This window comes from Anolis sagrei, chromosome 1 (assembly GCF_037176765.1).
Source record: "Anolis sagrei isolate rAnoSag1 chromosome 1, rAnoSag1.mat, whole genome shotgun sequence".
Taxonomy (NCBI): domain Eukaryota; kingdom Metazoa; phylum Chordata; class Lepidosauria; order Squamata; family Dactyloidae; genus Anolis; species Anolis sagrei.
In genome coordinates, this window is record NC_090021.1 from 327,585,285 (window position 1) to 327,610,019 (window position 24,735).

A 24,735-nucleotide genomic window follows, 5' to 3' on the forward strand; every position below is an offset into this window, starting at 1 on the left:
AAAAGACTGGGACTCTTCCTTTCTCCTCTCCCTCTCCACCTGACTGGGAGGCCTGGCTGCAAACTGGGAGCGACTGGGCCAGCAGAGCCCTCTCTCTCCCTCCCTCCATCCTCCTCCTCCTCCTGGAGAGCAAGCCTCCAATGGAATGAATGGAATATAAATAGTGTCCAATGGGTGCTTGGCTTGGGCTGGATATATAAGCGGAGGGAGGGCGGGGGTACGGCTCCATTCGAGGCAGGTCTGTCTGGAAGAGCAGCCGGGTTCCTCCTTCCTTCCACTCACTCACTCACTCACCCACTCGAGGAGGCACAAGTGCGCCGCTTTTGTCTTGCTCTGACCCTCTCGGTAAGTGCTGGGAGGCAAGTCAACCAGGAGTCTTGGGGAGGAAGCCTATCATTTCCAAGGGAGAGCCAATGACCTTGCGATGCTTGCTCTTCTTCATGCCAATGTGCTTTGGGGTTTTGGAGAAGGGAAGGGAAAGGATGCCGAGAGTAACCAAGGCGTGGTGAGTTGGGAGACAGAAGATGCTGCTGCTCTTGACTCTCTTCCTGGCTCTGAAAAGCAAGAGCAAGACCACTCTCGTTCCCATTCTTTTGCCTCCTGCCTGCAGGGCTCAAGCTGCCTCCTTCTCCCATCCCTTGGCCCCGAATTGGCATTTAAGCAGGGGATGGGTTGGCATGATCCTCCTCTGCGCCAAGCAGAGAGGAGTTTCGTTACATAACGGGAGCGCCCTTTCGTTTTCCCCCTTCGTTCCCTCCACTTGGAGGGCGAGCGCGAGGAAGAGATGGAGTGGCCATCTTCCCCAAGGATGGGTGCAAAGGGAGCCGAAGCTTCTCAGTGGCTTGCTTTCCAGAGCCAGCCTTGCCCCAAGGACTTCCCTATCTCAGTCCTCCCCTAGAGAAGGTGTACCTTGCAGGGAAATTCTCCCCCTCTCCTCCTATCTGTGCTTTCCACAGCATGGTTTTTTTTTTCCTTCTCCTGTCAGGAGCGAAACTGCAAGTCGCTTCTGGTGTGAGAGAATTTGGCTGTCTGCAAGGACGTTGCCCAGAGGATGTAGCTGACAGGTGGGAGCTCAGCTCACTCCCTCATTCAAATCGTGGTGTGAGAGAATTGGCCGTCTGTAAGGATGTTGCCCAGGGGACGCCCGGATGTTTTGATGTTTTTATCCTCCTTTTGGGAGGCTTCTCTCATGTCCCGGCATGGGAAGCTGTAGCTGACAGGTGGGAGCTCAGCTCACTTCCTGGATTCGAACCCCAAATTGCAAGTAGCTTCTGGTGTGAGAGAATTGGCCGTTTGCAAGGACGTTGCCCAGGGGATACCCGGATGTTTTGATGTTTTTGTCCTCCTTTTGGGAGGCTTCTCTCATGTCCCGGCATGGGAAGCTGGAGCTGACAGAGGGAAGCTCACCTCACTCCCCCATTCAAATCGTGGTGTGAGAGAATTGGCCGTCTGTAAGGACGTTGCCCAAGGGACGCCCGGATGTTTGATGTTTTTATCTTCCTTTTGGGAGCTGTAGCTGACAGATGGGAGCTCAACTCACTTCCTAGATTCAAACCCCAATATTGCAAGTAGCTTCTGGTTTGAGAGAACTGGTCGTTTGCAAGGACGTTGCCATCCTTGTGGGAGGCTTCTCTCATGTCCCTGCATGGGAAGCTGGAGCTGACAGAAGGAAGCTCACCCCACTCCCCCATTCAAATCCTCGTGTGAGAGAATTGGCTGTCTGCAAGGACGTTGCCCAGGTGACGCCCGGATGTTTTACCATCCCTGTGGGAGGCTTCTCCCATGTCCTGGCATGGGAAGCTGGAGCTGACAGAGGGAGCTCAACCCGCTCTCCTTGGATTCGAACCCCCAACCTTTAGTCAGCAGTCCTGTGGGCAGAAGAGTTTAACCCATTGCATCCTGGGGGGCTCCTGGAGGAAGAGCTTGGATGAGTCAAAAGGAGTGCGATAGAGGAGGCATGGGCAAACCTGGGCGGCTGAGGGGGAAAAGGAAGGGGCCTGAGGCTGTTTGGAATGGTGGGAGTTGAAGTCCGAAACACCTGGAGGGCCCAAGTTTGCCCATGCCTGCGATAGAGAGAGGTATCTCCCTCCCTTTGCCTTCCCCTTGGGCTGTTTATCAGGATGCCCGCCCCATATGTGCCTTTGAGCCCCCAGAATGTCCCTCAGATGCCTTGGCTCTCAGTCTTGAAGGAAAAGGGAAGGAAGGAATGGAATGGAGAAGCCAGCCGTGCGCTCTTGGCAAGCAAAGCGCAATGGGAGAGTCTCCACCCCACACCCTTCCTTCCCTTGGGCTGTTTGCAGGGATGTCAGATCCACCTGCTTTAAAGGGACCAAGGAGAGATTAGAGGGAGGAAGATTGGAGAGAGAGAGGGAACCCTCCTTGGCGCATTCCTCACTGCCAATTTTGCCCAGGACGCATCCATCCCCAACCGGCTTCTCCGCTCTTGCAAAAGCGAGGAGAGTAAGTGAGGCTGGGCTTTGGAGGCAGGAGAAACCAGGGCGGGTCCCCTCTCTCTCTTCCTCTCCTTTTCTGTGGCACCATCTGGCCAGGAGGAAGAGGATGCAAAAGAGAGTGTCCAAGTTTGGGCTTCAACTCTCCAGAAACAAGGGATTCCAGAGCCACCCATCCTTTTCCAAAAACATGTCTGCTCCCTTGCCTTGAAGGTGACCCTTTGGGACCAAGGAAAGGAGGAAGTGGGGCAAGGCTCAGAGAGACAGAGCTCTGCCGCTTTCTATTCCTGGCCTCCTCTTCTCTCTCTCAAGCCAGGCTCTTGACCTTGAGCAGATCCCTCCTGCCGGTCCCTGCTGTGTGGCCCTTCCTGGTGCCAAGAGGAAGAGGAGGCGGAAGGGGAATGTTGGCCCAGTGCCTGGCAATCCTCAGGTGCCGGGCGGGGAGAGTGCCTGCCTGGGCAGGTCGCAGTACCGGAGACAAGGTGACCTTGCTGCGAGGCCCAGCTCCCATCCGCAGCTCAAGCCCACAGCTAAGCTTTCCCCTCTCCTCTTCTTCTCCCTTCTTAGCTCCTTGCAGTCAGGGGCCCGCCATGCCATTCTCAAACAGCCACAACCTCTTGAAGAAGAACTACTCCGCCGAGGATGAGTACCCAGATCTGAGCGCCCACAACAACCATATGGCTAAAGTGCTGACCTTGGAGCTGTACACCAAGTTGCGGGATAGAGTGACTCCAAGCGGATTTTGTGTGGACGATGTGATTCAGACTGGGGTGGACAACCCAGGTAAAGGATGCCGGGGCAGCGGCCCTTCTGTGATCCGGATCTGTTCTCCCTTCATTAAGTGAGGAAGTGCTGCTTTGAAAATGGCATCTCAAAAGACCTCCTGATAAGACCTTCAAGAGGCCTAGCTGCATAATACCCTTGGGCATTGGCCTGAATTGCTGTGAGTTTTTTGGGCTGTATGTTTTGCCCACATCTATGGCAGGCATGCTCAGAGATTGAGGTATTATATATATATATAATATAAATATAAATGTAAGGTGAGTTCTTTCTCCCACCCTGGACCTACCATGTGTATATAAACCTATATATATATATATATATACATATATGGGGAGCCCCCAGTGGCGCAGTGAGCTGCTGAGCTTGTTGATCGAAAGGTCGCAGGTTCGATTCCAGGGAGCGGCGTGAGCTTCCGCTGTCAGCCCTAGCTTCTGCCAACCTAGCAGTTCGAAAACATGCAAATGTGAGTAGATCAATAGGTACAGCTCCGGCGGGAAGGTAACGGGGCTCCATGCAGTCATGCCGGCCACATGACCTTGGAGGTGTCTACGGACAATGCTGGCTCTTCGGCTTAGAAATGGAGATGAGCACCACACCCCAGAGTCAGACATGACTGGACTTAATGTCAGGGGACAACCTTTACCCAACCTTTACCTAAACATATATGGATATCTATCTATCTATATCTGTGGAAGGTCCAGGGTGGGAGAAAGAACTCACCTTATATTTATATTATTTCTCCCACCCTAGACCTTCCACAGATATATAAACACACATATAATATAATATTTTATATATTATATAAACATACTCATATATATGGTTTATATATCTGTAGAAGGTCCAGGATGCGAGAAAGAATTCACTATATATATAATATATATGTATGTATAATATCTCACAACCTCTGAGGGTGCCTGCCATAGATGTGGGTGAAATGTCAGGAGAGAATGCTTCTAGAACCATGGCTATACAGACTGGAAAAATCACAGTAACCCTGGCCATAAAAACCTTCAGCAACACATTTACCTGAATGTTTAAATGTCGAGGGATGCAAACCGAGGATGCAATGAGCTGCTTGACGAAACCAATTGTATTCCAAATTCCTGTGTAAACACTCTGCTAAATACTTTGATGCGCAGTGAGAGGTATGCAGCATCTTCTCTCTTTTCTCTCTCCCTATTGGCACAACTTCGAAAGCTTAATACTCATTAAATTGGAGGTAGTTTTGTGGAAAAAGAAATCCCTTGGTTACCCTCTGTGGCACTTCTTTGACTGATAAAGGGGGAGCAGATCTTGGTGATTTTATGCTGTCTTTGTCTTTAACCCTGCAGTATTTTTGTGTGTTTTTATCACCTTCTAGCGAGAGCAAAATGCCCTTTAATAACCAGAAACTGCCTCCGGATGAGGAATACCCGGACCTGAGCACCCACAACAACCACATGGCCAAAGTCCTAACCCCGGAATTGTACCAGAAACTGAGAGACAGAGTAACCCCCAGTGGCTTCTGCTTGGATGATATCATTCAGACTGGGGTTGATAATCCGGGTAAAAAAACGAAACCAAAAACTCCCCCAAAGCTTTGCTGAGTCTTCTCTGTCAACCCGGCTGATGTAACCATGGCTTGTTGCTTAGGCTGACCTGTGTGTGTGTCTGTGTGTGTGTTTGAGAAGAAGAAGGAACACAGTTGTAGCTCTGCAAATGCCAAATGACTGAAACAAGAAGTGTGGATCAAAGGAAATTGCTATTGCTTGAGTGTAGAGCAGGCATGAACATCTTTCAGCCCTCCAGGTGTTTTGGACTTCAACTCCCACCATTCCTAACAGCCTCAGACCCCTTCTTTTTCCCCCTCAGCCGCTTAAGCGGCTGAGGGGGAAAAAGAAGGGGTCTGAGGCTGTTAGGAATGGTGGGAGTTGAAGTCCAAAACACCTGGAGGGCCCAAGTTTGTCCATGCCTAGTGTAGAGCTTTATTTTTTCCCATTACTGCCGCTTGGGAATAATATCCTGGAGAGCCAGTGTGCACTAGAGGCCAGGATTTGAATCCCCGCTCCACTATGGAAAACTCACTGGGTGACCTTGGGAAAGTCACACACTCTCAGCCTCAGAAGAAGAAAAGACAAATCCCTCTGAATAAACGTTGCCAAGAAAACCTTGTAATACGTTTGCCTTAGGGTCAATTTAATTCCATAATGATTTGAAGGCATCCGACAACAAACCCGATTGCATCTGCTATTTTGGGAAGAATTTTACCGATTGTTCTTGGTGTGTTATTGTGAGTTTTCCAGGCTATATGGCCATGTTCCAGAAGCATTCTCTCCTGACGTTTCACCTGCATCTATGGCAGGCGTTCTCAGAGGTTGTGAGGATAACCTCAGATGCAGGCGAAATGTCAGGAGAGAATGCTTCTGGAACATGGCCATACAGCCCGGAAAACTCACAACAACCCAGTGATTCCGACCACTTCAACCATACATTTTTCTTGGTGTGTTGTTGTGAGTTTTCCAGGCTATAAGGCCATCTTCTGGAAGCATTCTCTCCTGACGTTTCACCTGCATCTATGGCAGGTGTCCTCAGAGGTTGTGGGGATAACCTCAGATGCAGGCGAAACGTCAGGAGAGAATGCTTCTGGAACATGGCCATACAGCCTGGAAAACTCACAACAACCCAGTGATTCCAGCCATGAATGCCTTCGACAATACATTGTTCTTGGTATGTTGTCCTTCCGATATTTTGGACTTCAAATCCAATACATCAAAATGTTTGAGAATCAGTAGCTTAGAGGAGTTAACTACCTTTACTTAAACTTCCAAAATCCCCAGCCATGCTGACCAAGGATTCTGGGTGTTGTACTCCAAATGTTTAAATCTTCCAAATTGCCATCTAGATGCCCTGCTTTGTAGGTTTCTTGCTGGCATCAAAACTACCAATGTTGGGAGAGTGGATGCTGGTGCCAATGGTATTTAAAGTGATCATATGGCCTTCTATTACAGGACTGGGAAAAATATAGTCCTTTGGATGTTGCTTAACTGCAGTTCCCCATCATCCCTCACTACTGGCCAGACTAGCAGTAGGTTGCAGTAGATTCTGCAACACATTTTATCCAGCCTTATATTATGGAAATATAGGACTCTTATCCCACACTGCTTTGTGGACATTTATGCTTTGACAGTGGCTGCATTGTTTTCAAAATATTTCCTCAGCCTTTGGACCGCTCCTTAGAATTATATGTAAGTTTTCTCAGCCCCCTGGTGGCGCAGTGGGTTAAACCGCTGAGCTGCTGAACTTGCTGACCAAAAGATTGCCAGTTGAATACAGGGAGCAGAGTGAGCTCCTGCTGTTAGCCCCAGTTCTGCCAACTTAGCAGTTCAAAAACATGCAGATGTGTGTAAATCAATAAGTGCCATTTTTGTGGGAAGGTAACAGCTCATGTTAAACCACTGAGTTGCTGAACTTGCTGACCGAAAGGTTGGTGGCTCGAATCTGAGGAGCAAGGTGAGCTTCCGCTGTTAGCCCCAGCTTCTGCCAACCTAGCAGTTCAAAAACATGCAAATGTGAATAGATCAATAGATGCTGATTCTGCGACAAGGTAACAGCACATGCTAAACTACCATGCTTCTGAACTTGCTGACAAAGTTTGGCGGTTCAAATCTGGGGAGCAGGGTAAGCGCCTGCTGTTAGCCCCAGCTTCTGCCAACTTAGCAGGTCAAAAACATGCAGATGTGAGTAGATCAATAGGTACCACTTCTGCGGGAAGGTAACGGTGCTCTATGCACTCATGCTGGCCATATGACCTTGGAGGTGTCTACAGACAATGCTGGCTCTTCGGCGATGGAGATGAGCACCACCCCCAGAGTCGGACACAACTAGACTTGGGTTGTTGTAGGTTTTTTCAGGCTATATGGCCATGGTCTAGAGGCATTCTCTCCTGACGTTTCGCGTGCATCTATGGCAAGCATCCTCACTACCTCTGAGGATGTTTGCCATAGATGCAGGTGAAACGTCAGGAGAGAATGCCTCTAGGCCATGGCCATATAGCCCAAAAAAACCTACAACAACCCAGTGATTCCGGCCCTGAAAGCCTTCAACAATACAACTAGACTTAATGGCAGGGGAAACCTTTATTTTTTTCTCAAGCTTTGGGCTGCTCCTTAGAATTATATATAAGCTTTGGACTCTTCAGAATCCAAGGGAAGGTAGTTCCTTACACACTGCGGCAGGATTCATACAGCCCTCTGAATGCTGATGAACATCAAATCCTAGCAACCTAAGCTTGTTCAAGGATGAGGAATGCTGGGTGTTGCAGTCCAGCCACAACTGCGGGGCTGTGTTATTCCTATTCCTGGTTTAAATAAAAGGCTTTTGGAGCATGCAGAATAAGATGATAAGAGTTCAGAGCAGACAGAACGAACAGTATTGTGTTTCGGAATACAGAAAAAAATCAGAATGCTATCCCTGTGCAAACAGAAAATTGTGGCATGAAGGAATGGTTGGTGTGTATGAGTAGCTCTGTGATTGCAAAGTATGTTTTCCTGAGAAAAATGGCTGGGTTAAATCCAACGTTTCTGTCCATTACTGTTATGTCTCCTGACACCTCTAAAGATTGAGATCCCTGCATGAGATGTCACAGGTTTAACATCTATTTTCAGGGCTCTGCATTAGCTCCTTCGTCTTCCAGGATTAAGTTACGTAAAAGTATATGTATGCAGATATAATTGTAGAAGAAAGCATAGCCTCAATTTGCATAATTGCATAATTTGTATTGTCTTGCATGCAGAATTTTAATGCGGACATGAAAGATGTACAGCCTTTCATACAAGTAGTATCAATCAACACTAGATACCTTTGTGGAGTTTGGAAGGGAGAAGATCAAATTCATGTCTCCTGTTCAGTATTACAGCTTTTCCAGTGACCTCCGATGATATTGCACCCCAAAGCTACTAACTCATTATAACTTGAATAAACAAAGCCAATTAATTGTGACTGGAGGACATAATTTCTTTTTCTGATGGCATAATTTTGAATTAATCAGACATGCCGACTCTTCTCCAGGTTGAGCGTCCCTTGTTGGAAATCTTTAGGACCAGAATAGTTCCAGATTTTTGTTTTTCCCCCAGAATTTGGGATACTTGTAAATACACAACGATATATGTTAGAGATAGGGACCCAAGTCTAAACAGGAAATTAATTTTGTGTTTCTTTACACACACCGCCTGAATATAATTTTATGAATGTTTGTGTACGTTGAACCATCCGAAAGTAAACATGTAACTATATAAGGGTGCATCTACACCAGGTATGGGCAAACTTGGGCCCTCCAGGTGTTCTGGACTTCAACTCCCACAATTCCTAACAGCCAGTAGGCTGTTAGGAATTGTGGGAGTTGAAGTCCAAAACACCTGGAGGGCCCAAGTTTGCCCATACCTGATCTACACAATTTGACACCATAGTTCAGTGCTATGAAATCTAGGGTTTTGTAGTTTGCACCAGCACATTTTGGCACAGAAGACCTTGTAAAACTACAACTCTATGATTCCATTGCACTGAGTTATGGCAATTAAAGTGGTGTCAAACTGCATTAATTCTACAATGTACTCATGTGGACGATTTTGAAACCCTAGATAAGAAATACTCAACCTGTACTATAATTTATCCGTGCCCTACATTTTTCTAAGTGGTTAGTAAGCATTTTAATTAGGCCGCGCACCAGATGGTAATGCAAATTGTGTGCAAACTAAAAAGTCTTAATGATTTGAGTTCTTTCATCGTAGTAAAACAAGACCTCTTTTTGAAAAAAACCCAATGAGATACACAATTGGTAGTTCTTACCTTGGTGATGATTTTGAGTTGGGAATGCAAGCTGCTGGTTTCTTGGAGTTGTGCTTGAGCGTCAATCAATATCCTTCTGGCTTGTTCGTCTCTATAGGTCACCCCTATATTATGACAGTCGGATGCGTAGCTGGTGACGAGGAGTGTTATGATGTGTTCCATGAACTATTCGACCCCATTATTGAGGACCGACATGGAGGCTACAAGCCTTGTGATCAGCACAAGACGGACTTGAATCCTGATAACTTGCAGGTAGAGACGCCATTGAAGATCAGGGGATATTTCACAGAGAAGCATGTTATGATCAGATGTGTTTGCCACCCAGAATTCCCCACCCAGGATGGATGGGGCATTCTGGGAACTGTAGTCCAAAAAGTAACCAAACCATTGCAACCTGTTTCCTGGTGTGACTTTCTCTGAGTACTGAGTACTTAGTTATTTGCCTCTTTAAATAGACATCTTATGCTGGTAAATATTATCTTTCCCCTCACATTTCCTGCAGTACTGCTACTACAACCTTAACAAATTGTCCTGTCATCTGCATTGTGACTCTTGTTACAACGAAGAGTCTTGAAGATTGAAATAACCAGCAACACTGTTGAACAATCTCATTAAACTAGCTGGAGTTGCTTCAACCAACGCATTATCCCTTCCCAAGGAAAATCGAGACATGTTTAGTGATCCAAGTTGCACAATGGAAGAAAGGAAATAGATTCTCTAGCTTTTTGGTATTGTTCAGATAATAGCCTAATTCCCATTGGGGAGAAAAGTGGGATATAAGATCAACAAATGCATCCTGTTGTTAGTTCTGAGCAGGGGAGACTAATTGAACCAACTGGATTTATTTATATACCCTATTTATACCCAGCTTTTCTCAACTCTGAAGGGGACTTGTGGCAGCTTTACATATAGGCAACTATTTTGTACCTTAAAACAACATACAATTAAATAACATTTAAATTAAAATTTTAAATAAATGCATTTTAAAACATTACAGTCAATATTAAAACCACAGCATCCATAATCATAACCAGGGGCCATTCCGATACTCATTGCACATATTCAATATCTATTATTGCATTATAATTATTCTCCAAAGGCTTGATCCCAGAGCCACATTTTCACCTTCTTTCTGAAGGCCAGAAGGAAGGGGCTGATCTAATGCCACTGGGGAGGGAGTTCTATAACTGAGGGGCCACCACTGATAAGGTCCTGTCTCTCATCTCCACCAGTCGCGCCTGCAAAGGAGGTGGGACTGAGATCATGACCTCCCCATATTATCTTAATCTCCAAGATGGTTCATAGGGGAGGTGTGTTCAGACAGGTTAGCTGGACCAGAACTGTTTAGGGCTTTTCAGGCTAAAGCCAACATTTTGAATTGTGCTCGGTAGCAGACTGGCAGCCACTGGGGCTGGCGTAATGGGAGTTGTACTCTCCTTGTATACTGCTTCAGTGAGCAATCTGGCTGCAGCTCGTTGGACCATTTGGACCTTCTGAACAGTCTTCAAAGACAACCCCACGTAGAATTCATTGCAGTAGTCTATTGGGGATGTAAGCAGAGCATGGACTACCATGGCCACTTATGTATTGCCTCACTGTTCAGTAACTGATGCAATGGGTCTCTTCTAGCTGGGACTGATAACAGGATTCCAGCTAAAGTAAAAAGAAGTATATAAGTAAAGTTGTAGTAGTTCCCAAGGGTTGCTAGCTGATATATTAAGCTCATCCAGCCAAGGTTGGATTGAGAGATGGGAGACATAGGTTCAAATCCTCAGCAAAACTATGGAACTATTGACTGAGCTTGGACCAGATTCACATAAATCAGAAGAAATAAAACCATGCAGACTATTTGGAAGTGCTTTATAGAAAAAGAGAGAGAAATATAAGTAAGACTTAAACAAGACAAGCCCAAGAGCACCCTTTGTGTTGTGTAGCACATCTTGCTTTCCCTGTATGGAGGTGAGCCATAAAATATGCCTTCCTCTTATTCATTGACCTACAAGAGTTTGACCACAAATTGCTTTAAAGTGCTTCCTTCTGCCAGACTCAAAAACACTGCTCTTCAAGCTTTGAGCCGGCCTTGTTTAAAGCATTTGGAGCAAAAGGATAATACAGCACTGACCTCTGCTAGCAGAGGTTAAATGGACTAGGCCACCTCTCCTAAGAGGGGTTGGAGCAGATAGACGTCTACTACTGTGAGTCCACCTAGAGAAGGTGCATTGGATCAAGGGGATTTACCTACCTGTTGGTTCATCTGTAGTTGGTTGATTAACTACGAGTGCTTTTGTTGGAACGAACCAATAGCTTTCAGGCTACGGGGATCTGAGAACTTGAGAAGTGCTGGCTAGGAACTGGATACCAAGTGTTTTATAATTAATGGGCTGTGGGGGAAAAGCCGCTAAGACTTCAGCACAAAAGCTTAATGGGATGTCTTGTGTTAATGCCAAATAATACTCACTTGCCCTCATTAAATGGTGAGCATTACATGCGCAGGTGATTCAAGGCAAGACTTGACAGTGGATCATGTGCTCCTGTGGAGAGACTACTTACTTAAGATGTTTTTCTCCTGTCCTGCAGGGTGGTGACGATCTGGACCCCAACTATGTTCTAAGTTCCCGTGTCCGAACTGGTAGGAGCATCCGTGGCTTCTGCCTCCCCCCTCATTGTAGCAGAGGAGAGAGACGTGCTATTGAAAAGCTTTCTGTGGAAGGTACGGTTGAGCAGAACTTGAATCTGGCTGTAGTTTTGACAACATCTCCGTAGTGTCATTGGAAGGAATGAGTTGATAGCCTTATCCTGGGAGATAGGTCCCGAATCCAGTTGATAGAACTCCTAAAGTAGAGCCTTTGAATCAATGAAATGTACCCACGTTTCCCACACCATTCAGCAATCTAAACGTTTATTTTAGTTGGGGCAATTAATGAGATTGACCAAGCTCTCTCAGGTTGTACCAAATTAATGTTCTTGCTATTAGCTGGGGAACTAGAATTTGGTACATGTGTAGGCCAAGGTCTTAGTCTTTAGTCCTCCAGAAGTTTCAGTCAACATGATCAAGGGTTTGATGTTCAAGACTTCTGAGAGGGTCAAAGTTTGAGATCCAGTGGCCCAAAACATCTTTGAAAAAGGTCAGCATTGTTCCAACACAGGGTGAAAAGGGAAAGCTTTGAGTTCAAATAGAGGTAGCCACATAATGCGAAGACAGGAAAGCTTGGAGAAGATAATGATGCTGAGGGAAATGGAAGGAAAAAGGAAGAGGAGCCAACCAAGGGCAAGATGGATGGATGGCATCCTTGAAGTGACTGGCTTGACCTTCAAGGAGCTGGGGTGGTGATGGCTGACAGGAAAACAACAACACTGCAAAAGTACTTGTTCTCCCCCATGGCCCTAAACTAGGTTGCTGATGCCACATGAAGGATAGGATCCTTTTTTGAGGGTCTTTCAGTAGGATCTTGCAGCCATTCACCTAGGGTGATTTTTATGACAAAAGGTCCATTAGGAGAGCTGCAGAAGGCCAAGAAGCTTTATGCACCATGCAACAGTACACTGAGTTTTGCATTGGATGGATGGTATCCTTGAAGCGGCTGGCTTGACCTTGAAGGAGCTGGGGGTGGCCACGGCAACAGGGAGCTCTGGCATGGGCTGGTCCATGAGATCACGAAGAATTGGAAGCTACTGAACAAATTAAAAACAAGAGGTAGCCAAGCCACATTTTAAATCAAAAGTTGGGCTGTAATCTGTTAAATCTTTAAATGTTTGAATTAGACTTAATATGACACCAAGAATTTCATCCCATAACTGGAATGCAAGTCCCTGTCAACAGGAAACTCTGATAATGGCGGGTTGACATAGAAAAGAAAAAGAAGACCATCATCTGAGAGTGAACAGATGAATTCAGTTTGTTTTCTTTGTATCCCTCTCAACTTCTAGCTTCCTGGGAAATAACAATGAATTGCCCAGTTGGGAAGGTTTTTTTAAGACTAGAGTTCTCTTGGGTTGACTAGTTCTCCTTAATTTAGTCACAATATTGGCATACCAAGTAAAAGCTTGTAGGGAAGTATTTTTTGAACAATAACTTTTAGTAATTATGGGAACTAGTCCAAACAAAGTAATTGGTTTAGAACAGTGTTTCCCCAGGTGTTTTGACATATAACTCCCAGAAATCCCAGCCAGTTTCCCAGCTGTTAGGATTTCTGGGAGTTGAAGGCCAAACATCCGAGGACCCACAGGTTGAGAACTTCTGGTTTAGAAGATCTGGTAGCAGGGCAGAATAAGAACTTGCTTTGCCTCTACTCCTTGAACTGTGTTTTTAATTCTTTCATGACCTGAGAAATCCTGCAAGCCTCTTATCTTGTCTTTTCAGCTTTGGCTAGCCTGGAAGGGGACCTCAATGGGAAGTACTATGCGCTGAAAAACATGACAGATGCTGAGCAGCAGCAACTCATTGATGATCACTTTTTGTTTGACAAGCCTGTCTCTCCTTTGCTCTTGGCCTCTGGAATGGCACGGGACTGGCCCGATGGCCGGGGCATTTGGTAAGTCATGTCTCGCGGAAATATAACAGCTTGGAATTGATGCGGCAGGCTTCCCAAAGGACACAATCAGAACTTGAATAATGCGGCTTTTTGGGCAGCAGAGCTCCCAGAATTCTCCATTTTGCATGGCCAGCGGGTTCAGTAGGCATGAGGTCAAACCTTTTTAAAAAGATGGCTGTCATGTAATCTCTTTATGTAGAAAATGGTCTTAAGGCATCAGCTGTCTAGTAGTGTCCTGCTTTTAAAGGTTACTGATATTTTGGTTGAGAGAATACTGCATGCCTTAAATATATTTTGTGGACATAATGACAACTTGGCACAGCCTGTCTAGTCTCAACTGCCATCATTAAGACAGAAGAGCTGCCTTGTATCTGGGACTCCTCAAATACATCAAATTAAGAATTTGAAACTATCTCATACTAAATCTTACCAGTATAATATGAAACATGAGACACTCTCATTGGAGTGGTTTACCAGTGTGATTCACCACGTATGTTACATCCCTTCCAAGCAACTGCCGGGAAAAAAAACCCACGATTCCAATAAACTGTGTTGGACTTGACATAATGGCTGGAGCTTAACTTGACCTCAGGAACACCAAAGTTGAGTCGAAGTTCAGACTGATGACTCATCCAACATATCACAACGTATTTGCCAGTTCATCCATGGGATTCCCCTTCTCAAGGATTTGTGGGTTTGTTTTGTCTAGAATTTGTAGAAATATTCACAAAGGCAATGCAAATCAACCAAAGCTCTAAAGAACAACTAGGGTGCATATTTTGCATTGGAAATCCAAAACTTAACTGATCATCTACATCATGTGTGAATCTCTGCTTCAGTAATTAAGTGGTGGGTGTGCTGTACCGTTTCTCCTGAATGCCGGCATTATGCAGCCAATTGCAATTCTGTGAAAGTGTTTCCTGTTTCCTAATCCTAGTGAATAATGCAGCATGAAGACATACTGTAGTTACGGACTATACCAGATTGCACAATCGCATGTGTAACAGTTGCACTTCATTACATAACTATGAACTGAATATGGACATTGCATATTGGCTAAAAAAATACAGCTTCAGATTTAAGCAAAAATGCAGAACACCAAAAGGATGCCAGCATTAATGTCCAGCATTTCGGTTTTGTTGAAGCAATGCAAACTAGTCATAAATCCACCTTATCAATCCTTCCAGTTATTTGGAAGGTGTTTTTGATGTTCTGCTCCTATGGTAATCTCTATTCAAGGAATTAGACGTGGGGTCCAGTTTCCTAAGAGCGATAGCAGAGCTATAACAGGGGACCTTGGTGGTGCAGTGGATTAAACCACTGAACTTGCTGACCGAAAGATTGGCAGTTTGAATCCAGGGAGTGGGAGGAGCTCCTGCTCTTAGGCCCAGCTTCTGCCAACCTGTTGTTCATTTGTTCAGTCATCTCCGACTCTTCGTGACCTCATGGACCAGCCCAACCTAGCAGTTTGAAAACATACAAGTGTGAGTAGATCAATAGGTACCGCTCCTGTGGGAAAGTAATGGCGCTCCATACAGTCATGCTGACCACATGACTTTGGAGGTGTCTACGGACAACACTGGCTCTTCTGCTTAGAAATGGAGATGAGCACCACCCCTTAGAGTCAGACATGACTAGACTTAATGTCAGGGGAAACCTTTACCTTTTATAGCAGAGTTTACAATTTGGTGACTTAACTGTTTTGGGGATTATAACTACCATAATCAACAGGGCCGATGGATATTATGTGACCTGTGACCAAAACATATGAAAGGCACTAGATTTCCTACCTTTGTGTGATAATTATAAACACTTTGCAACAGTCCTAGAGGACATCCAGTCCAACCAAATTCATATCAAGCAGGAGGGCACCATCCAATCCTTCCCAACAGATGGCCATCCAGCCATAGATAGATGGTTGTAGAAATGAGATATATGATTTTGAAAGAGACTGAAGGGACCTCAAAGGCCATCCAGTCCAGCCCCCTTCTGCTGTAAGAAGCCCTCCCGACTGATGACCTGGGTGGCCTCTAAAAATCTATTTTGACCACCCAGTCAGGATCTGAATGCAAACTTCCAGTGAACACTCAGCCTTTCATTTTCATGTATTCTTCATCTACCTATTCAACAATTCAAAGCATGAAAACACTTCCTCCTCCCTTACAAAATGGAGACAGTAAACCTTGATTTTGCCATTTTATATAAGGGGCATCATTTCATTGTATATAATGGGACAGATAATGTTATCCATGGAGTTCCTGGCACCAAACCCTAGCACAGGCATGAGCCAATTTAGATCCTCCAGGACTACAACTCCCACAATTCCTTACAGCCTCAGGCCCTTTCCTTTTCCCCCTCAGCTGCAGAATTCTGAAGGTTTTGTTTATGTAACCTTCCAATTGATTTTTGGAAACCTATCTCCGGAACAGAGTTTAAATCCCACTCCCCTAATATGACTACATCAGGAACCAACACAACTGATACTGCTGTCCATGGTAGCTGGCAGTCAGGAATATATAGAGAGAGAAGCCAACTTCAATACAACTTTGTAAATGGCTTTCCTTACCTAAACAGTGGCTGCTTTGTGCTGATATGCCTGCTTGGAGGTTCTAAGGACATGGCAAGGGGAAATTTGTAAAGCTCCTGACTCTAAATGGTTCCCTTCCTACGTAGTGCTATTGTACTTGAGTTGTAACCAAGGAGATCTCAGATGTCCTTGGCTCCTTGAACGCATGATGCACCTACTTTGCTGGAACAAAGCAAGGACATGCCTACTCAGTCTCCGGATGAGAGGCTGCCTAGGAATCTCTCTTCCAAATTGATTCAGCACTTTGGCTAGGGCCTTTAACACCCATCCTGCATGTGTTGCACCCTTGAGGTGAAAGCCACCAGCCCACATTGGAATTTCATGAATTTGGTGGTGGAAGAATGATGGAATACAGATGTAACAGAATAATAAACTGAGCAGCCCTTGATTGTCCTTGCAGCAAGGATTGGAATAATTACTTTTCAGCATGACTGTTAGTCATGGTAGCTGAGGATATTGTAGGAGTAGCTCTAAAATCAACTGTTTGGGGCTCTGACTTGCTGCAGTTGCTATTCCTTGATATCATAACAACCCACATCTCTCCCCCCTCCATTGTCTGTTTCCTATTAATAACATCAATTTTAGTACAATAAGGAACTGCATTTCAAAGTCTGAAAGGTGAGATGGGCTAGATCAGGCATGGGCAAACTTTGGCTGTCCAGATGTTTTGGACCTCACCTCCCACCATTCCTAACATCCAGGTGTCCCGTGGGCAATGTCCTTGCAGACAGCCAATTCTCTCACACCAGAAGCAAATTGCAGTTTGGAGTTCCAATCTGGAGAGTGGGGTGAGCTCCCATCTATCAGCTCTAGCTTCTCATGTAGGGACATGAGAGAAGCCTCCCATGGAATGGTAAAATATCCAGGTGTCCCCTGGGCAACATCCTTGCAGACGGCCAATTCTCTCACACCAGAAGCTAATTGCAATTTGGAGTTCCAATCTGGAAAGTGGGGTGAGCTCTCGTCTATCAGCTCCAGCTTCTCGTGTAGGGAAATGAAAGACACCTCCCACAGGATGGTAAAACATCCGGGCATCCCCTGGGCAACATCTTTGCAGAGGGCCAATTCTCTCACACCAGAAAAGACTTGCAGTTTCTCAAGTCGCTTTTGACATGAAAAAAAGTTTTGAATTAGGATGATCCTATGAAATGAGATCCTGTAAGATCCCTGGTCATCAATTGCTCTGATCAGGTCATGCAAATTTGGGGCTATGGTATCCATGAATGAATCAATCCACTTATAATGCACTCTTCCTCTTTTCCTGGTGTCTTCCACTTTTCCAGTGGGTCACATCATTTCAAGATACAACCAAAATACAACAGCCTAAGTTTGGACATCTTGACTTTTCAGGAGAATTGGAGCTTGGTTTGCTCCAAGTCCAATTTGTTTGTCTTTTTAGAAGTTGGCTGTGTCCATAGGACTCTTCTCCAGCACAATATTTGAAATAGATTGATTTCCTTCCTGTTAGAAATTTCCACTTCCTAGGGGTTCTGGAAAATAACTGTTTTGTGAGTTCCACGAGCATAGATTGGCTATTTCATAAGGTAAAACTTGTGTTTATTGCACACTTATGATATAGGTCAGTGATTTTCTCTCTCTCATCCTCAGGATGGTTTGAACTTTAGCTCTAGAACAGTGGTTCTCAACTTGTGGGTCCCCAGGTGTTTTGGCCTACAACTCCCAGAAATCCCAGCCAGTTTAGCAGCTGTTGGGATTTCTGGGAGTTGAAGACCAAAACATCTGGGGACCCACAAGTTGAGAACCACAGCTCTAGAAGGTGATCATTGGTCATGTTAGCTGCAGTTTCTGGGAGATGAAGTCCCAGATGTCTGGAAGACATAATGTTGAAAATTACTGATAACCAATGAAAATATAGCTCATTTTCTTAGTTCTGGGTAAATATGTGATTCACTCAACCACTTTCCTGGTTTGTCTCTCCTCAGGCATAATGACAACAAGACCTTCCTTGTCTGGGTCAACGAGGAAGACCACCTCAGAGTTATTTCCATGCAAAAAGGTGGGAATATGAAGGAAGTTTTCAACCGCTTCTGTACAGGACTAACACAGGTAAAGTGTGATTGGTGGTAGATCTGAGTAGAAGCTTCCAGAAGGGGAGGGAATTGGTGCAGCCTTGCAGCATTGCAGTGCTGAATTCAAAATGCTGACTTAAGGGTCGGCTCTAAAATAAATGCAGCGGCATGCGTCGGCCGAGCTGAGAATTCCCAGTCCAGACAGAGGTTGTGGTGCAGTGCGCTTGAAGGAAGAAGTGCAGTTCCCTCCTGGCAGCAGACCTCTACTGGACTGCCTGCCTTCTTTTTTGCTTTGAAGGGATAGAGATCTGCAAGCATTATTAGCCCAATAAAGACTTGAATCTCACATTTTTGAACAGGTTGTTAAGAGCCTTGTATGCTTAAAACAGCCTTCATCTAAGTCTGGCACATGTAAAAAGACTAGCAGGTGCTGCTTCCATAAACAAATACAGTCAAATGGAGATGTTGCAATTTTTATCTTGCATAAGTGCACTGAAATTTGGACATTGTCTCTTCTTGTAATTTGCATTACAGGAGAAGGTCAGTAAAGTATTAGAACATTGTTTCTCAACTTGGGGGTTGAGAAAGGCCATCAGAAAAAATATTTCTGATGCTCTTAGGAACCAAGTTTGGCCCAGATCCATCATTATTTGAGACCACAAGTGCTCTCTTGATGTAGGTGAACTACAACTCCAAAACTCAAGGTCAATGTTCATCACACCCTTCCAGTATTTTCTTTTGGTCATGGGAGCTCTGTGTGCCAAGATTGGTTCAATTCCATCATTGGTGGGAGTTCAGAATGCTCTTTGATTGTAGATGATCAAGTTTGGTCCAGACCCATCATTATTTGAGACCCCAAGTGCTCTCTTGGTGTAGGTGAACAACAACTCCAAAATTTCAAGGTGTATTTTCCCCAAACTAGTGTTCACATTTGAGCATATTGAGTATACATGCCAAGTTTGGTTCAGATCCATCGCTGTTTGAGTCCACAGTGCTCTCTGTGTGTAGTCTCATAGAACTCTGGGTGTAGACTCCTGGTGTAGGCTCTTTGATTGTTGGTGAACTATAAATCCCAGCAACTACAACTCCCAAATTTCAAGGTCTGTTTTCCACAAACTACACCAGTGTTCACATTTGGGCATATTGAGTATATGTGCCAAGTTTGGTCCAGATCCATTGCTGTTTGAGTCCACAGTACTCTGGATGTACAACTACAAAACTCAAGGTCAATATCCACCAAACCTTTCCAGTATTTTCTGTTGGTCATGGGAGTTCTGTGTACCAAGTTAGGTTCAATTCCATCACTGGCAGAGTTCAAAATGCTCTTTGATTAGAGGTTAACTATAAATCCCAGGAACTTCTGCTCCCAAATGACAAAATCGACTCCTCCCCAAATCCCAACAGTATTCAAATTTGTGCATATCGGGTATTTGTGCCAAATTTGGTCCAGTGAATACATCCTGCATATCAGATATTCACATTACGATTCATAACCATACAGTTATGAAGTAGCAACGAAAATAATTTGATGGTTGGGAGTCACCACAACATGAGGAATTTCATTAAGGGGTCATGGCATTGGGAAGGTTGAGAACTACTGTATTAGAAGAAGCCATGCATGTTGTAGTAGTCTCTCATGTGCATGCAGAGAGAGTGAGTGAGTGAATGAGTGAGAGAGAGAGAGAGAGAGAGAGATAGGTGGGGGTGGGGGTGGGGGTGGGGGTGGGGGTGAGGGTGGAGGGAGATTGTTGGTACAGAGTTGTAGAGTAGGAAGTGATCCCAAAGGCTGTCTGGTCTTACCCCCTGCCATGCAGGAATATACAGCCAAAGCACTCCTGACAGATGTCTATCAAGCCTCTGTTTAGAAACCTCCAGAGAACGAGACTCCACCACACTCCGAGGCAGTGTCTTCCACTGTCAAACAGCTCTTGCTGTCAGGAAATTCTTCCTAATATTTAGGTTGAATCTCTCTCCTTTTAGTTAGAATCTGTTGTTTTGTGTCTTAGTTTCTGGAACAGCAGAAAACAAGTTTGCTCCATCTTTACTATGGCATCCCTTCAGATATTTCTAACATGGCGATCAGGTGACCTCTTAAGCTTCTCATCTCCAAGCCGAACATGTCCAGCTCCTAATGGTAATTCTGGGAAATTAGGAAGGTTGAGAACCACTGTTTTAGAAGAAGCCATGCATGTTGTAATAGTCCCACAATAAGTGAAAAACCGCAATGTAGGGACGCTATATTTATTTTAATATTTATACATTATTATAGTAGTTGTATACTACTAAAATAAGTCTTTATAAACTTAAAATAAAGTGAAGAAAAGGAAGAAAAGGCCCTTCAAGGCTGGAGGGAGGGAGGACTCAGGAGGGAAAGCTCCTTGAAGAGCTGTGGTGGCAAAACCCCACAAAACAGAGAAAATGCCACAATATATATTTTAAATTAATTTTTTTTAAAACCGCGAAACAGCGAGTCCACTAAAAGCGAACCGTGAAGTAGTGAGGGAATACTGTAGACCAAAAGCAATTTTCTCCTAAATGTACATCTGCCATTAGTTTCGTAGACAGACCTATTTAACCTGCCTTCCTTGTCCAAGATAAATATAGTTGAGAGTCCCTTAGGTTCTTTTGCCTTTTGTTACAAATAGGCTCCTCCATAATGATATTTTTCCACCCTCTAGATTGAAACACTCTTCAAATCCAAAAACTATGAATTTATGTGGAATCCCCACCTTGGCTACGTCTTGACCTGCCCATCCAACCTGGGCACAGGTCTCCGCGCAGGTGTCCATATTAAGCTGCCCAACCTTGGCAAGCATGAGAAATTTGGTGAAATCCTCAAGAGGCTGAGGCTGCAGAAACGGGGCACAGGTAAGAAAATATAACTTGGGGCTTTTATCCCCCTTATTCCTTTCCTTGAAATGCACTGTCTGTTCTTTAGCCAGGACACAGTCAAACCCTTAAAACTACCACAGAAGCAATGCCAAACAAACAAGGCATTACAACAAAACATTACTGTCTGCAGGCATTTATAGTTCCTAGCATGAAAACAAATAAAAACCCAAAAGTTTGTGCCAAAAGAGCAGGGAAGAGAATTTTAATGGATGTCAAAAGATGTTGTTCATTTTCAGAAAAGGCTAAAGCCCTTCTAAAGCTTGAAACTTAACTATGTGTATGCCTCGGTCAATGAAGTAGATGTGGTCCCTGGCAGTACTGCTTTAACATGGAAAGAATAAGGATGGGTTTCTAGACCACACATAAAAGATTAGAGCCATGTTTCAGCAAATGGTTTACAAACAATATGCCCTTATGAAATGAAACAACAAGGACAGATAGTCTTGCATAACTAAACAAAATATTTTGAACCTTTTAGGGATTTGAAAACTTCTCCCAAAATTCATCCAGGAATGACTTTTTCCCATCACTCACCACATTTCTTATAGTTTTCAGTTTGGTGGCTAAACTTATTTAGCTGCTTCATCGCACTAGATCCACTTTAAATCCAATTGCTGCCTCCTGCAGAATTTTGGGGTTTGTAGTTTAGGGAGGAGCCTTTAACAGACTCGTTAAACTACAAACCCCAGAATTCTGCAGGAAGCAGAAACTGGATTTAAAGTGGATTCATTCTCTAATATGATGAAGTCACTTGTCTATGCTTAAAAGAATATGCTGATAGTGAGGCAGATTTATCTGCTTTCCACATTTCTCTCTGTTTTGGTGTTCATGCATTTTCAGGGAGAGACTCTTTGCCTTTTGTGGGCAGATCCACACAATTACAGTAGGAATGGCTAGAGTTGAATCCTATCTTTTCTGGGCTCAAGCTTTATTACTCCTTTTACCGCAAACAAGCATCTACAGCCCTACACTAAAAACCTACATTTCTCCAAGCCTACTTTATCATCCTTCCAGTATCAATGCTGCTAGGAAACTTTTGAACTAGAGGATATGGAGGAAAAGTTGGGAATGATGTTAAAAGAACCTTTGTTGGAGGCTTTGATAACTGAGATATATTTCAAACTTAAGTTTGACCTAAAATAGTCCAGGCAGGTTTACCACCACAGTGAACATTGGGCTTTTCACTGAGGGGCCATCCCAAAACATTTGGCTGTCTTTTTCATATCAGGAGTGACTTGAGAAACTGCAAGCTGCTTCTGGTGTGAAAGAATTGGCTGTCTGCAAGGACATTGCCCAGGGGACACTCGAATGTTTTGATGTTTTACTCTCCTTGAGGGAAGCTTCTCTCATGTCCCCGCATGGGGAGCTGGAGCTGACAGAGGGAGCTCAACCCACTCTCCCCAGATTCAAACTGTTCACTTGTCGGTCAGCAGTTTTGCTGGCACAAGGGTTTAACCCATTGTGCCACTGGCTGCCTGAGATCAAGGTGATGAACATGGCTCATTCCGCTCACAGCTACTCTGTATCATTCCAGGCTGACAGTGACTCAAAGTCATTGAATGAAAGTCATTCAAAGTCATTCAAATGCTCTAACCACTACACCATGCTGATTTTCCAACCTCTATTTACTGGTTTTCTTTACTGGAATCTAATTGGAAGGAGGCAAGCCCCCAGAAGGGATTTAGGACAGCTAAGCAGTTTATTTATTTATTTCTTGCATTTGTTAACCGCCGCTCTCAGCCCTAGGGCGACTCGCGGCAGTTGTCCTAGTGGCCAGGCTATTTTGATGCTGCTCTGCCTGCAAAAGACACAGTATAGTTTCCTACTCCTGTAAGGTCTGATGAAGAGGAAGGAGGGCTAGAACTGTGATGAAGGGCATACCAGGAAGCTTCCTATGTCGATGGATGCTCTTGGGATTTTACTTGTTTACACCTGCATATCTTTCTCCCCCGGTGGTGCAATGGGTTAAACCACTGAGCTGCTAAATGAGCTGACTGAATGAGCAGGTTCGAATCCAGAGAGTGGCGTGAGCTTCTGCTATCAGCCCCAGCTTCTGTCAACCTAGCAGTTCGAAAACATGCAAATGTGAATAGATCAATAAGCGGAAAGATAATGGTGCTCCTTGCAGTCATGCTAGCCACATGACCTTGGAGGTGTCTATGGACAATGCCAGCTCTTTGGCTTAGAAATGGAGATGAGCACCAACCCTCAGACTAGGACACGACTGGACTTGATGTCAGGGCAAAACCTTTACCTTTAACCCTATCTTTCTCAAATTCAAGAATCTCAGGCTGAATGGATAATTCTCAATACCACCCCACCCCCCATTCTGCATGAACAAGAGTCTGCTTTGTCTTAAGTGAAATCCAGTTACAGCTGGAGTAAATTAATTGATTCTTCTGAAACACTCACTTAAATCTCATTCATTTCAATGGCTCTAGTTTATTAGGAGTAGTAATTGGGTTTAGGTCTGCTTCCTAGGTGTTTGTTCTTAGAGAAGACATTCAGATCCACCGGGCTCCAGATTTCAAATAAGTTGACATTTTGTTTTCATTATTCATTTGCATTTGGAATTTCAAAATGTTCCAAAATCTGAAATGTCCAGATGGGTATCTGAGATTATATTACCCTCTAAGGAAAAACACCCAGGAATTAGACTCATTTCTTAAGGAATGAGCCTTTCATAATACGTTCAATGTTCTATTTGCTGTTGTCCTTCTGCTGGTTTATGCTTTTAACAGGTTTGAATTTTTTGATAGTTTAGTGATCTTTCTAACTTTTGTCTATTGTTAGGTTTTAGTTGTGTTTCAAGTTTTTTGAACCTCCTTTCAATCCTGAACTGGAGGAAAAGGATATAAATAAACAACTTAGCAATGCGTGTGTTGGTGGAGGCTTCTGCCTCTCAGCTTGATTCCCGTCTTCAATTTCTTTGTGGGTTTTTAGGTGGTGTGGACACAGCTGCTGTGGGAGGAGTGTTTGATGTCTCCAACGCCGACCGTCTTGGATTCTCCGAGGTGGAGCTGGTACAGATGGTGGTTGATGGGGTGAAACTGCTGACCGAAATGGAGAAATGCCTTGAGAAGGGGCAGTCCATTGACGACCTCATGCCCGCTCAGAAATGAAAAGCACTTTAACATCCCAGCACCCCCCATGCTTCTTCCTAACTTATTGGATGAATAATACAACAAATGATGAAAAAAACCCATGAGCTGCTCCAATCAAAACGTGGAGTCAACAGAGAAATCCCCACTTAGTAACACTTGTAGAAAGTCTTCCATCCATATGTGTTAGAGTTTATTTTTTTGATGGCTAAAATGTCACAGAGAAACTGAAATAAAACCATTGTTTGGCCTGATATATGTCTTGATGGTTGTTTCCCATTCTACTTGTGTTCTGTTGCCGCTGGAGCCGAAATTAAATGCTTCTAAAAGAGGATGCAAGGCTTGCATCCAGCAGGAAGCCCGGGGGCCCAAGAAAGAACCTTTAGAGGAATTTCTCCTATTAAACAGGCTTTAGGAGACTAAAGCTTAAATACAACAGTCTTTATTAATGAACAAGCAGGAATTGTAAAATTTCTAAATAGTCTATTGGCTTTTGCAGTCTTGTTTGCAGGAAACAGGCACTATCTTCAAGAA

At 44.4% G+C, this 24,735-nt stretch overlaps 1 protein-coding gene across 2 annotated transcripts; it reads left to right on the top strand.

The window, feature by feature from the left end:
* The first annotated feature begins 205 nt into the window (after positions 1-205).
* On the top strand, positions 206-24,455 carry CKB (creatine kinase B). 2 transcript variants are annotated; one of them, XM_060754868.2, is made up of 8 exons: positions 206-345; positions 3,018-3,233; positions 9,157-9,311; positions 11,637-11,769; positions 13,420-13,591; positions 18,122-18,245; positions 20,887-21,076; positions 24,044-24,455. In XM_060754868.2, the coding sequence occupies exons 2-8, from the start codon at positions 3,041-3,043 to the stop codon at positions 24,220-24,222; spliced, it is 1,146 nt and encodes a 381-aa protein (XP_060610851.2). In that variant the 5' UTR covers positions 206-345; positions 3,018-3,040; the 3' UTR covers positions 24,223-24,455. The 2 variants fall into 2 exon arrangements, with proteins under 2 accessions (XP_060610851.2, XP_060610847.2); XM_060754864.2 differs by lacking the exon at positions 3,018-3,233 and adding an exon at positions 4,597-4,781.
* The last annotated feature ends 280 nt before the right edge of the window (positions 24,456-24,735 follow it).

What these genes read in the sequence shown, in the direction of transcription:
- CKB (XM_060754868.2), top strand. Translation starts at nt 3,041, where the DNA reads ATGCCATTCTCAAACAGCCACAACCTCTTGAAGAAGAACTACTCCGCC. An exon ending in CCCGATGGCCGGGGCATTTG is followed by an intron (nt 13,592 to 18,121) that starts GTAAGTCATGTC and finishes GTCTCTCCTCAG; the next exon opens with GCATAATGACAACAAGACCT. An exon ending in TCTGTACAGGACTAACACAG is followed by an intron (nt 18,246 to 20,886) that starts GTAAAGTGTGAT and finishes TCCACCCTCTAG; the next exon opens with ATTGAAACACTCTTCAAATC.